Raw genomic sequence first — 25,475 nt, 5'->3', positions numbered from 1 at the left:
TAGATAGATGTGAAAGGCACTATATAATAGAGAGACAGACAGTTATGAAAGGCACTATATTATAGATTAATAGATATGAAAGGCACTTTATGATAGATATGAAAGATACTGTATGATAGACAGACAGTTATGAAAGGCACTATATAATAGATAGATATGAAAGGCACTGTATAATAGATGGATATGAAAGACACTTTATTATAGATTAATAGATATAAAAGGCACTATATAATAGACAGTTATGAAAGGCACTATATTATAGATTAATAGATATGAAAGGCACTATATGATAGATAGATATGAAAGACACTGTATGATAGACAGATATGAAAGGCACTATATAAGATAGATATGAAAGGCACTATATGATAGATAAATATGAAAGACACTATATAATAGTCAGTTATGAAAGGTACTATATAAAAGATAGATAGATATGAAAGGCACTGTATGATAGACAGTTATGAAAGGCACTATATAATAGATGGATAGATAGATATGAAAGATTTTATATGATAGACCGTTATAAAAGGCACTATATTATAGATTGATACATAGATAGAAAAGAACCTCTGCCTTGGCAGTCCCAGTCCCAGTGAGGCGCTATACAAGTGTATTGCTGTTGGTATAAAGGAGCCCCCCGTCGCATTTCCTGACCCACTTCTCCTGAATCATTCAATGGCTGAGCGTCCTCCTTGTGTGTGTGTGTGTGTGTGTGTGTGTGTGTGTGTGTGTGTGTGTGTGTGTGTGTGTGTGTCACAGAGAGGATGTGCAGCGTCGTTTCTAATGGCACTCAGTTCTCTCTTCATTATGTCCTCCTCTGCTACCACCAAGGGTTCCAGAGTGCTTCCCATAATTGAGCTTGCCCTTTTCATTAGCTTGTTAATTCGGTGGGCCTCTCTTGAAGTGATGTTGCCAGCACCTCAGACAAACAGCCCTTTGACTTTCACACAGCGTGTTTGCATTTTATTGCCTTTTCTAGTTACCGTTCGCATTGTTTCAATATTTCCTGTTGTTTTAAGTGCCCAATTCACTGCCTCCACTCCTACCACCTACAGTGCCCTCCGTCATGTTTGGAACAAAGACACATTTTGTCCTTGATTTATGCTCTTCTGCTCCACAGCTTAAAATCACAAATCCAACAATTCAGACATTGTGATTAAGGTGCACATTGCAGGCTGTCATTTAATGGAATTTGCGTACATTTTGGTCACAGCAGGTTGAAATGACAACACTTTTTCTACGTCCTCAAACCCCCCCCAATTCAGGGCACCATAATGTTTGGCACACAGCAATGGCAGGTCTATTAGAGCCGTTATCATATTTAGGACTTTGTCACATCTCCTTCATCTGGAATGACTGCTTGAAGTCTGCCATTCATAGACATCAGCAGGCGCTGAGGGTCTTCTCTGGTGCTGCTCTGCCATGCAGCCATTTTCAGCTCCTGATTGTTTTGGGGGGCTTGTCCCCTTAAGTTTTTTCTTCAGCATATGGATTGAAATCAGGTGACTGAATTTGACATTCTAGAATTTTCCATGTTTTTGCTTTGACAAGCTCCTGTGTTGCCTCAGCAGTGTGTTTGGCTCATTACCTTGTTGTTGGATGAAGTGTCATCCAGTGAGTTTGGAGACCTTTACTGGAACTTGAGCAGATCAGGTGTTTCTACATCCCTCAGAATTTATTGTGCCATCAGCAGTCACCTCACCAATGAAGAGAAGAGTGACAGGACCTGTAACAGCCATCCATGCCTAAGCCAGAACATCCCCAGCACCGCCATGTATAACAGATGAGGTGGTCTGCTTTGGCTCTCCACACTTTGCTCTCGCCATCACTCTGATGAGGTTCATCTTTGTCTCATTTGCCCACAAGACCTTTTCCCAGAATTCTGCAGGGTCCTTGAAGTCCTTTTTCACAAACTGTAATCTGGCCATCCTGTTTTTGTGGTCTTCATCTTGCAGTTGGCCTCCTCTGTGTTCCTGTTCATGAAGTCTTCTGCTGATAGTCGTCTCTGACACGTCCACATCGGTTTCTGGTCTGTCAGACAGGCGTTTGGGGGCTTTTTCTTGACCATGGTAAGGATTTGTCTGTCATCAGCAGTGGAGGTCTTCTTTGGCCCTTTGTGATTACTGAATCCACCAGTGTGTTCTTTCTTCTTCATGATATTCCAGACAGTTGATTTCAGTCCTCCTAAGGTCTTACTGTTGTCTCTGATGGTTTGATTCTTGAGTTTCAGCCTCATGATGGCTTCTTTGACTTTCTTGTCCTCATGTTGAACAATGGCGACTACAGACTGCAACGGGTAGAAGCAAACCAGGAAGTCACAAACACCCGTGAGGCCAATTGTCCTTAACAATATGGCGCCCTGAAATGGGGGGAAACATATAGAAAAAGTGTTGTCATTTCTACATGCTTTGGCCAGAAATGTAAGCAGATCCCCTCAAATGAAAGTCTGCAGTGTGCACTTCAGTCACAACGTCTGAGTGGTTGATTTGTAATTTTAAAGTGTGGAACAGAGAGGCAAATAAAGGAGACATTATGGAGGGCACTGTATTTGTTCCTTCTGCTCCACTCCGTCTCTCATTCCCAGGTTTTTCCACACTGTGTGGAGCCGGAACGTTAGACAAAAGCGAGCGTTTTCAGCTTCATGTTCTAGAATCCCATGTAAATTAGGGTTTGGCGATATGAGCCACGGGAGTGGCGCAGTGGGTAGTGCTGCTGTCTCACAGTTAGGAGACTTGGGTTCGCTTCCCGGGTCCTCCATGCGTGGAGTTTGCATGTTCTCCTCGTGTTTCCGGTTTCCTCCCACAATCCAAAGACATGCAGGTTAGGTGCATTGCCAATCCTAAATTGTCCCTAATGTGTGCTTGGTGTTTGTGTGTGTGCGCCCTACCCGGGGTTTGTTTCCTGCCTTGTGCCCTGTGTTGGCTGGGATTGGCTCCAGCAGACCCCCGTGACCCCATTTTAGGATATAGCAGGTTGGATAATGGATGGATATGAGCCACAAAGGCAAGCACTGGTACACTAGTCTGTAAATCAAACTAAATTTCAATTATTTGTAACCATCCCTAAACTAAAATTCCTATAAAAGTTAAAACCCATAAAACTATGCCCTAAAGCAGTGCTTCCTGAGGGGGATCCTAGGGGACCCCCTGTGGCTGCAGGTTTTTGTTCCCACCAACTTGGACTCTTAGCCTAATTAAGTGAGTCGTTATTTCCCAGTTTCTGTGTTTTGGAGTCAATGTAGAAATTACAAACTAAGTTTGGTAGATTTTTATTAAAATGTAATAAGCAGTTATATGGGGCATATGTACTTTTTTAAGTCATTAATAGTATTTTCAATGTAATTTCCATTCTGCTTTCCCATGTGTTTTGGTAATTTCATTGATTATTTACTAGCGACTCTGACACTTGAAGTCGTTCCTGCTTTCATCATCCTGGGTTTCTGTTATCTATCTATCCATCCATCCATTATCCAACCCGCTATATCCTAACTACAGGGTCACGGGGGTCTGCTGGAGCCAATCCCAGCCAACACCGGGCGCAAGGCATAAAACAAACTCCGGGCAGGGCGCCAGCCCACTGCAGTGTGCACACACCAAGCACACACTAGGGTAGCTAACTATATAAATATAAAAAATTATCTCTCTGTTATCCATCCATCCATCCATTATCCAACCCGCTATATCCTAACTACAGGGTCACAGGGGTCTGCTGGAGCCAATCCCAGCCAACACAGGGCACAAGGCAGGAAACAAACCCCGGGCAGGGCAGCAGCCCACCACAGAGCACACACACGCACACCAAGCACACACTAGGGACAGTTTAGGATTGGCAATGCACCTAACCTGCATGTCTTTGGACTGTGGGAGGACACTGGAGACACGGGGAGAACATGCAAACTCCACGCAGGGAGGACTCAGGAAGCGAACCCAGGTCTCCTAACTACGAGGCAGCAGCGATACCCACTGCGCCACCGTGCCGCCCGGGTGTCTGTTATGCTGGTTGTTAATTGTCACTATTAGGGTTAAATAGCAGAAAATAACAGGAGAACAACAAAAGAGAGTTAAGCATTTATAGCTTTAGAAAAAAATAGAAATATTTCTAAATGTCTTATAAATGGAAAAACCTTACTGATGTGTCTTTCTGAATGTAGAATAAGAGAAGAGTAAAAAACACAAGGTAATCAAATGAGATCAGTTGTTATCGATTATTATCATCGATTGTGAATCTGGTTGGAACAAAAACTTGCAGCTACAGGGGGTCCGCAGAACTGAGTTTGGGGACCACTGGCCTGAGGTGTTTCTTATCAATAAATAAATATGGGATCAATAAAGTTTATTGAACTCAATCTGAATTGCTGAATGGAGTGCTCTCCCTGCACCAGACCAGTTTTTTTTGTGTGTGTGTGTGTATTCCTTTACTTTCCTGCCCCCCTGCTCATTTCCACCTGCCTGGCACCACGCGCTGGTCTTTTGTCATTTGGGTGGCTGCCCAGCTGTGTTTTGAAAGCTCACTCACTGTTCAGGTGTCATTTGTTTTGGACACGCCCCCTTTTTTGATTGCCTATGGGAGAGCCCACCCATCTGCCGGCCCGCCCGCCCCTGTTAGGTGGGTGTGTCCACTCCACAGACTTGATTGCAGGAGCTGACGTTGGCAGGCCGTTGTGTTGGCACAGCCTCTGGATCTCCCAGACCCCATGACGTAAGCTACCTGTGAGCGGGTGGGCCGCCCCTACTGACCCCAGCTTTGTTTTTTTTTTTTTTTTTCTGGTTTTCAGGAGTATCACCGATCAGTCGTGTCTGAAGGTTTACCACAAGGATCCTGCTCAAGCTTTCAGTTACAATCACAGGCCTGGCGATGGAGACCTGAGGGTGAGTACGCTTGGTACATTCATTCACGTGAATTCATATTTCACTTGGGCATCATGATGGCTCGATTCTTGTTCTGTTCTTTCAGATGTTGCCTGAACAGAGTTGGCTCTCTGAATTTTATTTGTTGTGATTAGATAAACTTTAGCGATTCCCATGGGGACATTAAGAGGTCCTTCTGAAGGGGGGGCGGGGGTGTGTGGCATCCTTACAAAATTAACTGAAAGTGTAAGAGTTTGGCCAAGTTTTGTGAGATGAAATGAATGACAAGGTGAACGGGACTCTTGAGCCACTGGGAAGGTCCGTGTGGAGTGACATGATGCCGGTGCTCTCAGCTTATAATGTGAGCGCCGGACCTCCATTATGTTAGTCCGTCTGGTACTGGGGTGCCTGCTGTAGTCATGTGTGGAGATATTCAGATGGCCACTCTTTGCTTTCTATCGTACCACTGAATGAGAAAATGGCCTAAAGGGCAACAAATGGTGCTGTATGCTGAAAGACACGGAAGACTAAGGTGAACCCCCTTGTAAACAAAACTCAGTTCAGTTTATTTTAATAAATATAAAAAGTATTCAACACCTTGGACACTTTCACATTCTATTATTAGACACCTGGGACGGTCGGCCGGAAGACAGTCATAAAAGAAGGAGACGGGGTAGGAGATGTGCACAGCGCACTGCCTGCCTTGGAGCGCTAGATGGCAGTGCCCCCCGGGTTGCAAGGCAGTGCCTCAGGATTCCTACAGGGCTCCATATGAGGTGGAGTTTGGCAGACACAGCCCTGGTGGGTTCTGTTGGGGCCATCAGGGGGAGCTATAGAGCCCGGAGTGCTTCCAGGCCTCGCTGATGTGCCACCTGGAGAAGGGGCAGCATAAGAGGGTCTGCCTGCCTTCATTCAGGGAGACAGAGTCGGGAGGAAGAGGGACAAAGCTTGCTGGAGGAGCAGTGGAGAAAGAAAGAAAGAAAGAAAGAAAGAAAGAAAGAAAGAAAGAAAGAAAGAAAGAAAGAAAGAAAGAAAGAAAGAAAGAAAGAAAAAGAGAGTGGTCTGCATATGCATTATAAATGGAAGGAAGGAAAAAGAAAGAAAAACGTTTGTGGTCTGCATATGTATTATAAATGGAAGGAAGAAAGGAAAGAAAAAAGAAAGAAATACATGTTTGTGGTCTGCATATGCATTATAAATGGAAGGGAAGGAAAGAAAGAAAGAAAGAAGGAAAGAGAAAAAGAAAGAAAGACGCTTGTGGTCTGCATATGCATTATAAATGGAAAGAAGGAAAGAGAGAGAAAAAGAAATGCTTGTGGTCTGCATATGCATTATAAATGGAAGGAAGGAAAGAGATAGAAAGAAAGAAACGCTTGTGATATACATATGCATTATAAATGGAAGGAAAAGAGAAAGAGAAAGAAACGCTTGTGGTATGCATATGCATTATAAATGGAAGGGAAAAAGAGAAAGAGAAAGAAAGAAACGCTTGTGGTATGCATAGGCATTATAAATGGAAGGAAGGAAAGAAAAAGAAAGAAAGAAATGCTTGTGATGAAGGGGTCTGCATATGCATTATAAATGGAAAGAAGGAAAGAGAGAAAAAGAAAGAAAGACGCTTGTGGTCTGCATATGTATTATAAATGGAAAGAAGGAAAGAGAGAGAGAAAAAGAAAGAAAGAAATGCTTGTGGTCTGCATATGCATTATAAATGGAAGGAAGGAAAGAAAAAGAGAAAGAAATGTTTGTGATGAAGGGGTCTGCATATGCATTATAAATGGAAGGAAGGAAAGAAAGAAAAAAGAGAGACAAAGAAACGCTTGTGATCTGCATATGCATTATAAGTGGAAGGAAGGAAAGAAAGAAAGAAAAAGAGAGAAAAAAGAAAAACGCTTGTGGTCTGCATATGCATTATAAATGGAAAGAAGGAAAGAAAGAAAAAAGAGAAAGAAAAAGAAATGCTTCTGGTCTGCATGTGCATTATAAATGGAAAGAAGGAAAGAAAAAGAAAGAAACGCTTGTGGTCTGCATATGCATTATAAATTGAAGGAAGGAAAGAAAGAAAGAAAAAGAAAGAAAGAAAGAAAGAAAGAAAGAGAAAGAAAGAAAGAAAAAGAGAAAGAAAGAAAGAAACGCTTGTGGTCTGCATATGCATTATAAATGGAAGGAAGGAAAGAGAAAGTAAGAAAAAGAAAGGAAAGTATTATATTCTGCTGTTTATTGTTCATTTGTGCTGTGCAGGTGGGAATCTTGCGAAACGTTTCCCTCATCAGAATATAAACTGTGTGTGTGTGTGTGTGTGTGTGTGTGTGTGTGTGTGTGTGTGTGTTGCAGAGACTTGTGCCCGGTGGGTGTCCGTGCCGCGTTTGGGGAGCTGTTTTTTTTGTTAAGTGATGAGTAATGTAACTGAGATACTTTTAAAACGTTCCCCACATCCCACACTGAGGTTAATTTTAAAAGTAACGTTCCCCCCACCACCATGTGTACTGCTGTAGTTACATTTTAATATAGATGGTGTGTCTGACATTGAAGTTAAAACACTAAAATGATAAAATCATTTTGTATTACGTGTTGCAAACTTTCTTCAGAAATGTCCTTCAGTGTTTTTTTGTTCTTTCACGGCTCCTCGTTTCTTTACACCAACGTTCCTCATTCCCACAGTCGCCAGCCCCTCGACCGTTCACTCCAAACGGCGTGCGCTCGGCTCGGTATTCACGGCAAAGCTTTAAACGAATTATACAGGAAGTTGTGGATTACGCTTTACAGATTCGCCTTGGATAATCCAGAACTGCAGACAATCAGGGGTCTACTGTAGTGATTAATAGAAGGGTACACTTAACTGTTTTCACATATGCAAAATTTGCTTTTATGTTTATTTAAATAGACTGTGAAATGTGAATGTGGTGGGATGTTTGTGTGGTAGAAAACAGGCAGGAGGAAGTTTAAATCATAAGCCATTTATTCTGCTCTCACAGGATGCTGCAACTACACGCACACAGCATTCTGTAACAAGATTTTTTCCACACATGCAAAATTTGCCTTTATGTTAATTTAAATTGACTCCAAAATATGAATGGGGTGGGATATTTGTTACTTTATATCACCATTCTCAATGAAGATGACATCTTGATCCGTCTCCTTGCCACTCTCCCATAAGGCTCTGTGGTTTCAGACGAGATCCTCTCCACTGATGCAGAAGTGCGATTATCCCCCAGTAGTGTGGGCCAAATGGTACAAAAAGATTAAAAACCATCCCATGGGGTGTACCTGTTTTTCCACAGGACTGTAGGTGGAGTACAGAAGTTCTAGATTAACGTCTGTGTGTGTGTGCATCCCAACTGGCCTGAGGGGCTCCAGTGCAGACTCCCTGATTGATGCCTGCCACCGTGTCGTAACTTGGGAGGGCTCATTTGCCAAGTTAGCCCCCATTTTGACCGGCTTTTGCTGAGAGGCTTATTGCCCGCAGTCTTTTGCCTCTCCATGATGTGATGAAGTGTGACTGATCGAAGCTGGACTCCTGGGTACAAAACGATTAGCGAGAATGCCTGCATGGACTTGTGCCCAGAACTGTGAGGATTTGCTGTTACTTTCAAACTTCGTTATGAAAGATTTTGTTTTTAAAACGTTGCCATTCACTAAGAGGACCAACTACTTGAAATGTAAAGCACCAGCTTGGCAGAGGCCTGCGTCTGTTTAGGCGCAGTGAGTGAGGTGAGCAGATACGTGGATTGCTTCCAACTTGCTTCTTTTTGGTGTTGAATTAAATGCAATTTAGGAGTAGAATGATTGGGTTGGATTGGACATACTTTCTTAATCTCAGAGGGGAGATTGTCATTTCGCTTGACCTTCAGGGGCGTCCAGAGCACAGGGGTTAGCCTTTCTACAGCTCTCTGGAAGTAATCTTTAGATTAAGGGCCTTACTCCAGGGCCCAACAGGGTAGGATCCCCCTTCTGCCCCTTCCAAATACCGGAGAGATTTAGACTGTGCAGGGTTTGTTTGGGGGGTCGGTGCAGTGGGGGTCAGCTTTTGGAAACTTCTACTTAAATGACATGCCACCGTATGGGTCGGTACTGTGCCACAGGGTGACCCCCTCTGGTCTGGATTTGAACAAGAGTGAAAATGTCCACATGGCCTAACATTGGGTCCAAAGATGGCAACAAAAAGAAGCTGCCGTGTACGCCAGCACAGTGATCGAGAAAATCAAATTAAGAAAGTCATCAGGCTACATGAATGACTGCTTCTGGTCAGGGTGGATGGAGGTCCATCCGGTGGGGCCGTCTTTTCCAACCCGAACACCTCCTTTCCGGCAGCTGCCTGCTTTGACTCTTTTCAGGACAGATGTCGACTTTTGTTGAAATTCAGGGGTAGAGGACGGTAATCGGTAAACTCGCCATTATGTTTTAGTTCAACTGTCTTCACTAGAAGGAAAGTTAGCTTTGTTGGTTTGACCTCAATGACCTGCACGTGCGTGAGTAGCAAAGAGCAAACCAGCTCTAAAATGGCATCGATGTCTGGCGAGAGACCAAAGCGAATGCACAAAGCAAAATACTCAGTGAAAGACATTTTTGTGTATTATCGCCGAATAGGACTCTTGACTTGTCAAACTCCGATTTTGATGCAAGTGATCTGGAGATGGAGATATAAAACAAAAGTGAGGTACCGGCTTCAGCTAGTCGTGGTGCTGGACACGCTTGTGTAGCTGATGCGCCTATGGAAGTGTTTGCCTGGGAGAACCACCACTTACGATGACTAGAGTTATAAACCAGATTGCGTCGCACTGCCACGCGAAAAGACAGGTCAGGCAGCCAGCCCACCACACATTCCCCTACACAGCAACCAGAGATGCTAACCAGGCAGCCACAGCAATAGACGTTTTACGTTGATTTACATGTCAAACCTTGGCTTTGCATGCTTTTCAGAAAAGTGAGTTGCCTGCAAAAAGAATTCAGCCCTCAAAGAGTTAAAGTCTGGGACCGGAAGGGGCGGAGTCAGTTGACCTCACTGGGCGTCTTCTCCGTTCTACAGAAGGTTAGCACAAGCGTCCCCTTTTGACCCAGAGGGTGATCCACAGACACACGTGTGTGACAAATTATACAAATATGTTATAAAAAGGAAGGAGTTGGGGCACCACCTCGGTGACCCCTATATACAGTCATATGAAAAAGTTTGGTAGCCCCTCTCAGCCTGCATAATAATTTACTTTCAACAAAAAAGATAACAGTGGTCTGTCTTTTCATTTCCTAGGAACATCTGAGTACTGCGGTGTTTTCCGAACAAAGATTTTTAGTGATGCAGTATTTAGTTGTATGAAATTAAATCAAATGTGAAAAACTGGCTGTGCACAAATGTGGGTCCCCTTGTCATTGTGCTGATTTGAATGCCTGTCACTGCTCAATGCTGATTACTTGGTGTGATGAGCTCGTTAAGCCTTGAACTTCATAGACCGGTGTGTCCAATCATGAGATATAAAGGTATTTAAGGTGGTCAATTGCAAGTTGTGCTTCCTTCCCTTTGACTCTCCTCTGAAGAGGGACAGCATGGGATCCTCAAAGCAACTCTCCAAAGATCTGAAAACAAAGATTGTTGAGTCTCCTGGTTTAGGGGAAGGCTACAAAAAGCCCTCTCAGAGGTTTAAACTGTCAGTCAACTGTAAGGAATGGAATCAGGAAATGGAAGGCCACAGGCACAGTTGCTGTTAAACCCAGCAGGTCTGACAGGCCAAGAAAAATACAGGAGCGACATATGAGCAGGATTGTGAGAATGGTGACAGACAACCCACAGATCACCTCCAAAGACCTGCAAGAACATTTCGCTGCAGATGGTGTATCTGTACATCGTTCTACAATTCAGCGCAATTTGCACAAAGAACATTTGCATGGCAGGGTGATGAGAAAGAAGCCCTTTCTGCACTCACGCCACAAACAGAGTCGCTTGTTGTATGCCAATGCTCATTTAGACAAGCCAGATTCAATTTGGAACAAAGTGCTTTGGACTGATGAGACACAAATTGAGTTATTTGGTCAGAACAAAAAGCACTTTGCATGGTGGAAGAAGTACACTGCATTCCAAGAAAAACTCCTGCTACCTGCTGTCAAATTTGGTGGAGGTCCCATCATGCTGTGGGGCTGTGTGGCTAGTTCAGGGACTGGGGCCCTTGTTAAAGTCGAGGGTCAGATGAATTCGACCCAAATTCTTCCGGATAATGTTCAAGCATCAGTCACAAAGTTGAAGTTACGCAGGGGTTGGATATTCCAACAAGACAATGACCCAAAACACAGTTGGAAATCTACAAAGGCATTCATGCAGAGGGAGAAGTACAATGTTCTGGAATGGCCGTCACAGTCCCCTGACTTGAATATCATCGAAAATCTATGGGATGATTTGAAGCATTCCTCTTTAAAAGTTTCAAGCCTCACTACAGTTTTAGCAGCTGTTTTCCTCTTAAGAGAAGACAAAACTCCAACTCGCTGTTCTTTATGATCCCATCGCACCCATTCACAACTATGTCGAGATTGTGTGCCAGGTATAGATTCCCGTTATTTTTGGGTACCTCCTCATATATTGTCACTCAGTAGGAAGGGGCGGGTCCACGAGGACAAACGGTGAAGTGACATCAGTAGTGGAACAGCTGTCAGCCTTCCGTTCTGCAGAGGGAGGAAGAAAACGAGTGTCAGTGCAGCCTGGAGTACCTATGAGGTCCGTCACGTAACTCCCCAACATCACGTAACGGCCATTGCATGCCCAGTTACACTATGGTTAAGATTAGGTTAGTGTGTGGCATTTCCCGATCTGCGTCATAGGCATTGCAAGCTGCAGTCACACCCATCTTGGAGGAAGAGAGAAGGCATTAGAACACGGTGCCAACCCCTGATTAGGTGGGTAATTACTATCAAAGGAGCCCTTGAAGATGCCTCCCATGCACACGTGTTTGACTCTGCTCTGGTCATCTGAAGGCCAGTAGACATACAGTAATGCTCTTTTAAGTTTTATGCCGACTAGCCCATGTTGGATACATTTCTGTTTCTACAGGGGGGGTTCAATAACATCATAGAGACACGGATGGAAATTTGCTAAGGGGAAACTGTACACAGATGTTACAGATGTTTTCTTCATGCAAAGGACCATCGACACATGTAGTAAAGAACCAAACAGTATGGTGGAGAACAGGACTTTAGGGACCTTCACATTTTGACCTGATGTTATTTTGGATGGGCGCACTTGGGTTAATGAGCGGCGTCTTCTCATCACAGTTGTTCTATTGTTCTGTATAAAGTAAACGGTTATCCGAAGACCGTTTCATTTTCTCGAAATATCATAACAGTGTGGTCCATTGCTGCTTTGGAATCTGTGAGTTTCTGTTTACAGTAACAATGTGGCCCCGATGTCCGAAAGTGTGGAACATGGAAGTGTCTGAAGATTTAGAGATGCTGTATGGACTGCAGGCAGAGACCGTTTACAGTCTGAATCTTGCTAGGTAGGCCTGCCTCGCCGTACACCATTACGGGTTAACTCTGAAAAGTATAATTGCCTGAAATATCAATTACTTTTTTTTTTTTTTTTTTTTACTGTGTAAGTAGAACAAATATGAAAAATAGAACAAAAGTGTCACAAGTCGGCTAAGTTTGTCTCAGCAGGTGATGACTGAAATGGCTTGTAGGCGTTCAATATCAAGCAGTTCTGTTCACGTTAATTATGTCTACATGATTATTTCTTACCTCCAGCTTTTAGAACTTTGACACTCAAATGATTCTCTCTTTCCCACGTACATTGAGCCCTTTCTTGAAATCTTGCTGGACGAAAGGGTTGCTTCCATGTTGGCTTGCTTTCTGAAAGCCCACAATTAAGGCTGTCAACAGTCTGACGTCTGTCTTAACATCTGAGCAACCCGGTGTGGGAAGGATTTTGGTTTTTATATAGCGCCTTGCTATTGAATGTCATGTCAAGACTACATAATAGGTATAGACAGATATATATGACAGACACTATATGATAGATAGATAGATAGATAGATAGATAATGTGAAATGCACAATATAATATATATATATACATATATATATATATGGTTGAAACAGTTTACTGTCAAATAATGCAAAGAGTACGTGACACGTGTTTTGCCCTAATTCTGGGCTCATCAGGCGTACACACTCTACTGCACTCCCTCTCGGGAATTGAACCTCAGACGTCAGCGCCAGAGGCGATGCCCCTAACGTTGCGCCACGGCATGTGGTTCGGGAGTGCAGTAGAGTGTGTACGCCTGATGAGCCCAGAATTAGGGCGAAACACGTGTCGCGTACTTTTTGCATTATTTGACAGTAAACTATTTCAACCATATATATATATATTTAGTGACCACTAGGTGGCATCTCAGAGGCCCAAACACCAGCCACAACTCCCTTTGACACAGTTCCCGGTCACAGTAAAGGTCATTTATTATATAACAACAGGCTCAGAACAATATATTATATGCATTCCTTTCTGTCTCCTTGTACTCCTCCCAGAGTAAGGTGAGATGCCACATTTTGTTTTGGGCCCGAGAGAACCTCTGGTGCCACGGAATTGCACAACAGAAGCAATTCTGGGTCACACGAAAGCTGTACACAGTAGGAAGGTCTTCTCCCAGCAGCACCCTCTGGTGGCACACTAGGACCCCAACAAGGCTGCCCTTCCAAACCACAAGTTCCAGGCCACCCTGTGGGTGTCCAAACTGGGTGCAAGCCCGAGCAGCACTGCCACTTCTTGTACCAGTGGGATGAACTCTTCTTGATGCAGTTAACACTGAGGACTATGCTGATTACTTAGATTTTAAAGCTAAAGATAATGTATGTGTGTCTGTCTGGTGGCTATGTCTATGTCATTCCAAAAGATGGCACAGCAGAAGCATTTTTAGAAATAAAATGCATTGCATTTTTCATTCCAACAGATGGCACATTACAAACATTAATACCACTTTCACGAATCCCATAACAAATGGCATGTAACAGAGATATGTGCATTGCGTCTACGGTGATTATTTACATTTACATTTCAACTGGTCTTATACGGGTGGCACAGTTAGTTTGTAGTAACAAAATGCATTACTACAAATGTTTGCCATTCCAACAGATGATGTATCACAAATGTAATGCATATGTCTCTGTTATATGCCATTTCGCATGGGATTTATAAAACATAAAACAGAAAATTTGTTTTAAAATCTCAAGTATACAATGCATACATACTTAATCTCTACATATAAAATAGAATGTCTGTCTGTATGCTCCCTATGCTATCCTAAACCCTTTGATCGCTCCAGACCACATTTTCCATAGTTACACTCTTAAGACTATACGGACAAGATAGGCTGCCATGAAACCTGGACACCCCCCCCCCCCCCCACCCCCACCCCATTCCCCTAATTTCATCACCTTGACCCATGAAGAATGTAGATGCTGTTTCTTTATTTAACTGACTTTGACAAAATACCCGGGGGGTTTAGTGGCTCGCAGATGACAAACACAATGGGAAAATGTCCCATAGGCAGATGAAACTAAATTTGAGTTGTTCAAAAATATGCAGAAGTGTGGCATAAAAAGAGCACCACAAACCAGCTTGAAAGCACCATCCCAATGGTAAAGTCAGGGTGTGCTGGGCCGCCTGCCATCGTCAAAGAGCAAACAAACTCCCAAGTTTTTCAATGTGTCCTACTGGTCTATGTCAAGATGGCTGTCCACCAGGTGAAGCTCAGTAGAAGTTGGGTGGCCATAAACATTGAGATAAATCTGCCGCAGAATGGCTTCAGAAAAGGAAACTTGGACCAGTCAGAGGCCAGAGCTGAACACACCAGACATCCTAAGAATATTGCTGAGCTGAAGCAGTTCTGTAATGAAGAATGGTCCAGAACGTTGTGCAGGTCTGACGTGTAGCTACTGGAAGTTCTCGTTGGAGGTGACTGTTGCCAGTTACTAAAGTCCAAGGGTCCACTTACTTTGTAAATGTTTGATGGGTGGGTTCAGCAAAGACCTGAAAGGCTTGAATTGCAGGTCTGATCTGTAGCCACTGGAAGTTCTTGTTAGAGGTTATTGCTGGCAGTGGATGTTCAACCAGTTACTAAATCATACTGTTCACTTACTGTGGAGCAGCCCAGTCAGAACCCAAACCTCCAGCCAATGGAGATGCTGTGGGGTTTACCTCAAGTGAACCGTTCACACCAGGCATCCCAAGAATATGGCTGAGCTGAAGCAGAATGGTCCAAAATTCCACCAGAACCTTGTGCAGGTGTGATCCGTGACTACTGGAAGTTCTCGCTGGAGGTGACTGCTGCCATTTACTAAAGTCCAAGGGTCCACTTACTTTGTGAACATTTGATGGGTTCAGCAAAGACATGAAAGGTTTGAATTGCAGGTCTGATCCATAGCCACTGGAAGTTCTTGTTAGAGGTTACTGATTGATCCCAAAGAGAATTTGGGCAGGAGGAAGTTGAGGATCTGCACTGCTGCACTCTGTGAGGCACCCAAGGTTGACATCTGAGCCGTTCACAGAAATCCGAAACTCTGGAGGAGCTCGGGCAGGCAGGAGTGGAGCCGATGAGAGAGTGGGAGAAACCGAAATATTGAAGGAGCTTCCCATTTCCTCCTTTGAAGACGGAACAAAGTGTAATAAATTGTCAATTGGACGTAAAGGACGGGCCTGGTAAACGGTGGAGTTTATGGGACAGCTTTTTGTTTTTTTTTTTGTTTTATGTATTTTCAGGGAATTGTACAAGGTCATCAATAAATCACTCGGTGGTATGTGTCCTTGGCGGGCCACCTGTTGGGGAGCTTCAGCTGGCTGACAGCCTTTACGTGATCTTTGTCCTTTGGCAGGGCATCTCATGCCGAGTCACGTTCTTCTGGCTGCCGTGTTCTGGGTTTGTTTTTTTCTTTTTCCAAAAAGTGTTGCGAGGCTCTGGGAGTGAAACGTTGGCCTCTCGACTCAGTGGACTGCTTATTTATCTTAACTTTTAGCCTGAATAGAGTTGCTGTACTTCCAGAGCCCGGGAAAATGACTGTGCTTCCCCTTTGGAGGTTTTTTATCTCCATGTAAGAGCGGATGAGCATTTTTAATTACTTCTGTACGGTATGATGTCTGTTAAGAAGAATCCAGTCGGTAACACCTTCAAAAAATGGAGGTGAACTGAAACATAAAAATCAAGCTGCTTGGGAACGATGGGCCACAGTGGGAAAAACTGGAAGAAGCTGTCACTTTTGTTAAATCCTCCCAAGGTGCCTAAAACAAATGTATGGTATGGGAAAGGCGCTATATAAGTAAAATGTATTATTACTATTATCATTATTATCTATCTGTCATATAGTGCCTTTCATATCTGTCTGTAATATAGCGCCTTTCATATCTGTCTGTCATATAGTGCCTTTCATATCTCTATCTGTCTTAGACAGATAGATGGATATGAAAGGTGCTATATATCTGTCTATCATATAGTGCCTTTCATATCTCTGTCTTATATAGTGCCTTTCATATCTATCAGTCTTATATAGCACCTTTCATATCTATCTGTCTGTCTTATTATATAGTGCCTTTCATATCAATTTTATATAGCACCTTTCATATCTGTCTGTCTGTCTGTCATATAGTGCCTTTCATATCTCTATCTTATATAGCGTCTTTCATATCTGTCTGTCATATAGTGCCTCTCATATCTCTTATCTATCTATCTTAGACAGATAGATGGATATGAAAGGTGCTATATATCTGTCTATCATATAGTGCCTTTCATATCTCTATCTATCTTATACAGTGCCTTTCATATCTATCTGTCTGTCTGTCTTATTATATGGTGCCTTTCATATCCATCTATTTTATATAGCACCTTTCATATCTGTCTGTCAGTCATATAGTGCCTTTCATATCTATCCATCATCTGTGTAATATAGCGCCTTTCATATCTATGTTTTAAAGTTTTATTCCATATAGCAGCTTTGAAAAGCCTTTATTTTGCCGTGAAGCTCATTCTTGTAAAGGCAGCGGTGACCTTGTAGTGCGTGGGCGCTGCCATAAAACTCACTCCACCAATTAGCCTGACAGCTCCGGCGCGGCCCCTGAGAAAGCCCACTCATTGGGAGCAGCCTCCCAATTTACAGCGGAAGCGGGAATCATCGTTCTACTGCCAGCGCTGATTAGGGAAGTCAGTCAGATGGTATTCTGTCGGCCACCGCTCCGATAACGCCTTTGATTTAGGGCCGGGTATTCAGAGGGAGATAATGACTCGGTGAAAATAAGTCTTTCTCTAATGTGCCTACAGCTGTAATTGCTTCTTCCCAGAGGAAAGTGTCTGCAGCGTGGTGCTCGAGATAATTCACTGGCTGGGAGAGCGAGGTGGTAAACCTGTTAGCGTGGTGGACGCTCTTGGCCCCCCATCTCTCTTGCTAACACACTCACACGGCACTAAAAATGCTCTATCACAATTAGCTTTCTTTTGGCCTCCTGAAACGCTGCCAGCTTCTTTTGCTTCTTCCGTTGAGTTATCTTCAGGTCTGCGAGGGCGCAATCATCCGGCCGTCTCGAGCGATGGGGCTGGCAGCCAAGGTGCGGGACTGCCAGTGGTTGTTTTAGATTACAAAATACATTTACCTCACGCAGAATTCAGCTGAAGGTCTCGCTACAGATTGCTTCTGTATTTGGATACAGAGATGAGATTAAAATGAATTTTACAAGATGGACCTTGTCTAAGTAAAACACAAAAATCTATAAGTTGGTGTGTTACTGTAGGATGAGTGAGACTCACAACACTCATTACTGGACTCGTCTGCTCACACACACAGATCATTTCTACATAAGTACCATCTATCTGAGTGATGCCAACAATGCCAGTCACTCTGTATACTCCACATAGTGACATCGGCATGACTAATGGCCAGGTGTCCCCAGATGACACCCTGAGTTAAGTGCTATCTATCTATCATATAGTGCCTTTCCTATCTATCTATCTATCTATCCTATCTATCTATCTATTATATAGTGCCTTTCCTATCTATCTATCTATCTATCTATCTATCTATTATATAGTGCCTTTCCTATCTATCTATCTATCTATCTATCTATCTATCTATCTATCTATCTATCTATCTATCTATCTACCTATTATATAGTGCCTTTCCTATCTATCTGTCTATCTATCTATCTGTCTGTCTATCTATCTGTCTATCTATCTATTATATAGTGCCTTTCCTATCTATCTATCTATTATATAGTGCCTTTCCTATCTATCTATCTATCTATCTATCTATTATATAGTGCCTTTCCTATCTATCTATCTATCTATCTATCTATCTATCTATCTATCTATCTATCTATCTATCTATCTATTATATAGTGCCTTTCCTATCTATCTATCTATCTATCTATCTATCTATCTATCTATCTATCTATCTACCTATTATATAGTGCCTTTCCTATCTATCTGTCTGTCTATCTATCTGTCTATCTATCTATTATATAGTGCCTTTCCTATCTATCTATATATCTATCTATCTATCTATTTATCTATCTATTATATAGTGCCTTTCCTATCTATCTATCTATCTATCTATCTATCTATCTATCTATCTATCTATCTATCTATCTATCTATCTATCTATCTATCTGTTTATTATATAGTGCCTTTCATATCTATCTATCTATTTATTATATAGTGCCTTTCATATCTATCTATCTATTATATAGTGCCTTTCATATCTATCTATATAGATGCAGAGTTTCAGTGTAGTATATGTGTACCAAATTTCAGGCTACAGGTTATCTGATTTTTGACCTTGACCTTCCTGGGTTGACCTTTGACCTTGGAAGTCAATCATCACCCCGAAAGCAGACAGTAGATGTCACGTAGTATATGTGCACCAAATTTCAGGTCAATAGGTCAAACGGTTTCTAGCTACAGGTGATTTAAAATCCTGGACAGACAGCCAGACAGCCACGGTAACGTATTACATAAGAAGATTCGCCCCCACGCACCGCCCCGTAGAATATTCTAAAAATGTACACTGACCAGAAAGCATGAGACAGAGCTGGAGATGGCAGAGTTAACAATGCTAAGATTTGCATCGGGTGTGACGAGGATGGACAGGATTAGAAATGAGGACATTAGAGGGTCAGCTCAGGTTGGACGGTTTGGAGAATATTGGAATGTTCTTTAGCGCTTTGGGACTCTTCACTTCATAACTCGTCCCCTGCAGTCCTCAATCCGCCTTGTCTCTCTTCCTCTGGACTTTCTCTAGTGCTGCTATGTCTTTTTTTTTTTTGTAGCCCTCAGACCAACACTGGACAAAGGACTCTCTGGGTGTGCGACTGCACTAGTGTTTGTGCATAAGTCGACTTGGTGTCATTTTGGGAGACGGGACAGGCGACCTTTGTTGGCGGATTGGCCTGCTCACCTCCAGACTCTTCTAATGGTCGCCCACCTGTTTTTGTTCGCTGGTCATCATTTGCCCATCCCTTATTATGAACCTGCCTGGCGTCACGTCTCCTGGCCTCCCTGCACCACTTCACCGTCACCTCAACGCCCGGTTCCTGCCCCTGTCCCATGTGTGTCTTGTCCATTTTTTCGGCATTCATGTGCGTTTTCTGCAGGAATTCCGCTCATGTCACCTGATCCTAAAGATGTCCATTTAGGTCAGGGTGGATTGTTCCTTTTAAATTGCTTTGGTGGAGTTGTGAATATGCAGGTGGCCTCCTCCAGAATTGGTTTTCGACCCCCCATCCCAGGACATCATAGCGCCGTGATTTTCAACCCACCGTTTGACGTTAACTGTATTGGCAACCCACCACCCTGGTCCCCCTTGTTGATTTGAGTGCAGTTGACCGTGTAGGGGTAGGGAGTGGAGTGGATTGAGCCGTGACGCCCCCCCCCCAATCCATTATTGTTATTAACAATAGCATCTCACGACCCACCATCGGCAGCCCAGACCCCGTGGTTGAGACGCACTAATATGGTGGGACCCAGTGGCTAAAACGCATAGCTGCTTTAGATGATCTGATATGACAATAAACTGAATTGAGTGCCCAGTGAAAAAGAAATACAAAAAAGTGTTTTGGTTCTGCAGCCGTAGGGACATGGAGATTGTTGAATGTCAAAATTCTTGTCAGGTGACAAAGTGGAAGCCATGAAATGCAAAGAATTTGGATGAGGAAGAAAGACTGAGACTCGTTGGGGCTGACTGAGAGCAGAGGTTACCTTCTGTCATGTCGGCTCCTGTCCTGCATATTCGTACTGGTCAGCTGGCTCCCTGTAGCAGCGCTGCGACTCAGTGGGCTCCCATTTCCCAGCTGCCCCATGGGTGTTGCCCTGATTGGATATTTACAACAACCTCCTTTCCGGTCCTTTCTTAGACGTCTCTCTCCCACTTTTGTTGTATCTCTGGTGGTCTCGTTTCTTATCCTGTCCTTTCTTGTAACTTCACATATCCATCTCAAGATTCTCATTTCTGCCACGTCCAACGTCTTCTCCTGCGCCCAGGAGTGTTGAGTAAAAGGCGTATGGCAAGGACTCTGAGAGCATGACGAGGAACATCCACTGGTTTGAAAACATCACCGGAGTGGCTTTGTGACACATCTCGGAGTGTCTTTGAGTGGCCCAGACATCAACCCCATAAAACATCTGGCAGTTCACCGACACTTCCCAACCAATCAGGATCTGCCGGGAAGAAGGGGATCAACTGTCCAAATCCAGGTGTGCAAAGCTTGTAGAGACTCGGCCAAGAAAACACAAAGCTGGCATTGCTGCCGCAGCAAAGGGTCTGCATACTTCCATGAGTGACAGGTTTCACATTTTAAATTTTAATAAATTTGCAAACCTTGCATGAAGACATCTTTACATTTTGTCATTATGGGTTATATTGCGTTTAGACTGACTAAAAATGTAATGTCCAGCACAATAAAGTGTGCAGACAGCGTGAAGGGGTCTGCATATTTTCTCGGTCCACTCTAAGCTCTCTCGCCGTGCCCTGAATGTCTTCCCTTCTATTCTTCCTGTTGAAACAGTGAAAGAGGCCAGCAGGCCCATCGTAGAATTTTTACATTGGAAATATGAGATTGCATCTGCAGCACTCCAGCAGTAATTTCTCCATTCCCTTGTGGTGAGACAATAATGTTAAACTGCAACTCACAGGAAAAGTGAAAAAAAAATAAAACACAACAAAATTCATCACATTTTTTGTGGTGTACTTAAGCGAAAGAATATGCAGAAAAACAAGCATGGCCTGTATGGTTTCAGGATTTTTGAAGGGGTCACGCTGAAGGCAGGAAAGTGAGAAGGCTTTATCGGCTGGGTTGAGGCAGAGGTCTGTAGCTTTCTTCTATACTGGCTGTGCTACGCATCCAAGACAAGTTGAAATCTAAGTAATCGACGTACACCTCAGCATTAACGATTGCAGTGCACCATCTAGTGATGCACCTCCTGTTGGAATGACAAATGCAATGCATATTAGTCTCTGTTGCATGCCCTTTAGTATGGGCTTCGTAAATGTAGTGTTAATGTTTGTTTTGCGCCATCTGTTGGAATAACAAATGCAATGCACATGCCTTTAATATATACCATTTGATATGGGATTCGTAAAAGCAGTGTTAATTTATATAGATAGATAAATGGACTGGAAATGCATTATATGAAGAATAGATAGCTATGAAAGATGCTATATATTAGATAAATACTAAAGGTGCTACAGTATATAATAGATAAATAGAACTTTTTTGTCCACAGGGGGAATGTGACTTTTTCTGTGCCATTTGGTATAGTATTCGTAAAAGCAGAGGTAATGTTTGTGATGCGTCATCTGTTGGAAGTTGGAATGACAAATGTAATGCACATGCCTCTGTTATATGCCATTTGGTATGGTATTTTTAAAAAGCAGTGTTAATGTTGGTAATGTGCCATCTGTTGGAATTTCATTATATACGGAGAGATGAAACACACTATATGATAGATGGATGGATGGATGGATGGATAGAATCTTATGCAGTTGGAGGAAATTAGCAGCACAATCCTGTTAATAAGATCTCCTGATGTGACATTAGTTCTATCTATTATATAGTGCATTTCATATCTATCTATCTATCTATCTATCTATCTATCTATCTATCTATCTATCTATCTATCTATCTATCTATCTATCTATCTATCTATCTATCTATCTATCTATCTATCTATCTATCTGTCTCTGTCTGTCTGTCTGTCATCCACAGGGTCCCCTCAGGGTTGTGTTCTTTCTCCACTTTTGCACGTCCTCCACTCTAATGGTTGTTTCAGTAAATGTCTAAATGGGTTCATCTTAAACTTTGCTGAATGTGAGCCTTCACAATGAATGGTCCAGTGGTAGATGATTTTATTAAATGGCCTGATGGATCTTTTCTACACCTACTGTACACAATGAGGACTTTCAGCCAACAAATAATTCAGGCGAATTGTGTCCGGAAATGCGATGAGGGGGGGTCCTTTATGCAAACATCAGTATGTCTATACTGGGACTGCGGTCTTTTGAAATTTTCTTTCTTTTTAGTCATTCTGGTGATTGTGTGTGTTATTATATTGGGCTTTTCATAACTGTCTGTGGGCAGCACGGTGGCGCAGCGGTAGCGCTGCTGCCTCGCAGTTAGGAGACCTGGGTTTGCTTCCCGGGTCCTCCCTGCGTGGAGTTTGCATGTTCTCCCCGTGTCTGCGTGGGTTTCCTCCCACAGTCCAAAGACATGCAGGTTAGGTGGATTGGTGATTCTAAATTGTCCCTAGTGTGTGCTGGGTGTGTTTGTGTGTCTCCTGCGGTGGGTTGGCACCCTACCCGGGATTGGTTCCTGCCTTGTGCCCTGTGTTGGCTGGGATTGGCTCCAGCAGACCCCCGTGACCCTGTGTTCGGATTCAGCGGGTTGGAAAATGGATGGATGGATGGATAACTGTCTGTCTATCTAATAGCCCTGTCAATGTCTTTATTGCTTGCTTCTGTTTAAATGCTGTGTCTTATTTCTCCCTGGGTCTGGGGCAGTCAGGTTGCTTTATTAATAGGTGGTCACCTACAATGGTGGGCCAGGAGCTGAAGGAGCAGAAGCCTTTTCTGTTGAGCTCGCTGCGACGTGACACTCGGTGCTCAGGTGTTTTCTTTTTCTTGTTGTAATGTAACTTTTCATTGACTATTCGCTGCTTTTTTCAAGTATCAAGTATCACTGCGCCAACCTGCCATACCTGTCTGTTTCTGGTCCTGTCATGTGACACAGTGCAGCAAATCAGCTTCTCGTTGTTTTGTGTAATCAAGAAATGCACAAATGTTTTCTGCTTTGAAAAATCAAGTGCACTGTATGTTGTTTTGGAGGGTTAACGAGTGGGCCCTTTGGATATGGAGGTTCCCTCACCTTGTTGGGGCTATGGAGACCTCCACCGTGCCACTGCATTTTCTTTGTAAAACTCTGACCACCGCGCTCTTGTTCTTGTTTTCTCTTTTTCAGATGCACCGAGAGAGTTTTTCTCCCAGAGAGGCGCCATATCCCTTACGTCAAACCCAGGGCCAACCACCTCTTCATGGAGTTCCAAGCTCCTTACCTCACCCTGTGGCCCACTCCATGCCCCCGTCACCATCTCGGATTCAGTATGGGGCGCCCCGTGCCATGGTCATGCCAGGCAGTGCCACGATTCCCAGAGTGCCCCAGGGCAGGTCTGTTTCACCCAGCCCAAGTGCCATTCTTGAAAGGAGGGACGTTAAGCCCGATGAAGATATGAGCAATAAAGCGGTTGCACTTTTACGCAATGATAGCCTCTACGCTGACCCCTACCTGCTCCAGGAGGCGCGCTTGAGCATCGCCTCGTCCCATAGCTGCCACCCACAGGATGTGCCTGACCACGTTATGGGCTACCATCGGGGATCGGTCAGGTCTACCGGCTCTTATGCCAGCTCAACGATGACCACGGAGATGATGGAGCACCATGCCGTTTACCGACAGAAGTCAAGGAAATACTCTGACAGCCACTTGCCCACTTTGGGCACCAAAACGCCGCCAGCTTCTCCTCACAGAATGACTGACATGAGGGTAGTGGAGATGCACACTGGCCAAAACGCCCACGTAGTCCCTACATCTCCTCCTCCTCCGCCACCTCCACATGGGGTCCAGCTGGACAGGTCATCTCCCATCCGCCAATCCTTCAAGAAGGAGCAAGGGGGTGCCATGGAGGTCATGAAAACACGTAGCAATATGGCGTCTCCAGCTATTCCGGACAACATGGCAATGCAAGTGGATAAGCAGCTGATTGGGCAGGGACCTGCAGCCTCTTCGAATGATCCACAGACTCGGTAAGTGAAGTGTTTTGAAGAAGTCCCGTGAGTAAAAGTCCTTCCATCCGATGGCTTCATCCAGTCCAGGGTTGCAGGGCCCTGACTTCATAGCAGGACGAGACAACAGCAGTCAAATCATGACTTATTTTTGCTCTACTTCCTTCCACCCTGGATGAGATTGCTTTCTCTAATGGAGGGGTGCCCCAACACCCCTCGAGCGGCTAGCAGGCCCTGGGGGTTGGCGAGCGAAGTGAGTAAATAAATCGATAAATAAACAGCGCACAGGAGGAGGGTCATAAATGGGCGCAATAGCGTGACGGAGTAGCTTCAGGGTGTTAATAATAATAATCACATTTAGACCTGTTAGGTGGGAGAATACTTTATATTTCTTTAATTCATGATTGAGACCTTTAACATTCCAGATCACAAAGTTAACTGTAACAGTAGCGTGACAGAGCAGCTCCAGGGTGTTAATAATAATAATAACTAGCCTAATGGTGAAACAGGACGAACTTTAAAAATCAATAAATGAAAAGGTATCGCTAGCTAAGCGGAGCCAAGTTACGCTCCAAAACACAGAGGCAGACCGACTCCCCACTCCTGACGTCAGCCTCTGTCTCAGGTTAGCGCGAATATATCACTCCTGCAAGTGAACTACGATTCTTAGCGAGATGAGAGAAGTTGCAAAATCAACCAGAATGTTCAAGCAAATTCTAGAAAAAAAAAGATCTAAATCCGTGAAGTAGTTCCCTCGTTTGCTAGCTAAGCTGAGGCAAGGTACACTCCAACACGTGGCAAGAGGTAGAGCAACTGGCGTGAGAGTGAGCAGGGCCCCACCCGCCTCCTTGCTCGTGAGATCCCGTCCGCCTCCCTGCTCGTGAGGTCACACTTCCCCCAGCCCTCGCCCAGCAACCATTATAATTTTATGAGTGTTCACATTGGGAATGGATACAAATACATTTTGGATGAGGGTCCCTATCATCCACATTGGGTGTGTAGATATTTATCAGTTAAATAAATTACCCATGACGATCACATACCTCCCTTCAGGATCAGATCCTACTTCTAATACTATAAATGAGATTGTTCTATGTATTAAGATTCCCACGCTTGTATTTTTGTTGGTAAAGCTGGAATGGAATATTTGGCCAATCCAGTCTCTGTGCAGCTGAAAACTGATCCTTGCTTACTAAGTGGGTCTTCTGTAAAATTACTACTTTTAGCGTTTAGACTTGTTAGGTGGGAGAATACTTTCTTTCTCTTTAATTCATGATTGAGACCTTTAACATTCCAGCTCACAAAGTTAACTGTGACAGTAGTGTGACAGAGCAGCTTCAATGTG

At 43.7% G+C, this 25,475-nt stretch overlaps 1 protein-coding gene across 1 annotated transcript in view; it reads left to right on the top strand.

Moving 5' to 3' along the window:
• si:ch211-285f17.1 (sickle tail protein homolog) overlaps nt 1-25,475 on the top strand; it is a 642,180-nt gene that overhangs the window by 527,842 nt on the left and 88,863 nt on the right. Inside the window, exons 6-7 of the mRNA XM_051928956.1 lie at nt 4,778-4,871; nt 23,313-24,151. Coding sequence (XP_051784916.1) covers nt 4,778-4,871; nt 23,313-24,151 — 933 coding nt within the window. The remainder of the gene's footprint in view (nt 1-4,777; nt 4,872-23,312; nt 24,152-25,475) is intronic.

This window comes from Erpetoichthys calabaricus, chromosome 6 (assembly GCF_900747795.2).
Source record: "Erpetoichthys calabaricus chromosome 6, fErpCal1.3, whole genome shotgun sequence".
NCBI classification, from domain to species: Eukaryota; Metazoa; Chordata; class Cladistia; order Polypteriformes; family Polypteridae; genus Erpetoichthys; species Erpetoichthys calabaricus.
The sequence above is the reverse complement of the archived record's forward strand: the minus strand, read 5'-3'. Positions and strand labels throughout refer to the sequence as shown.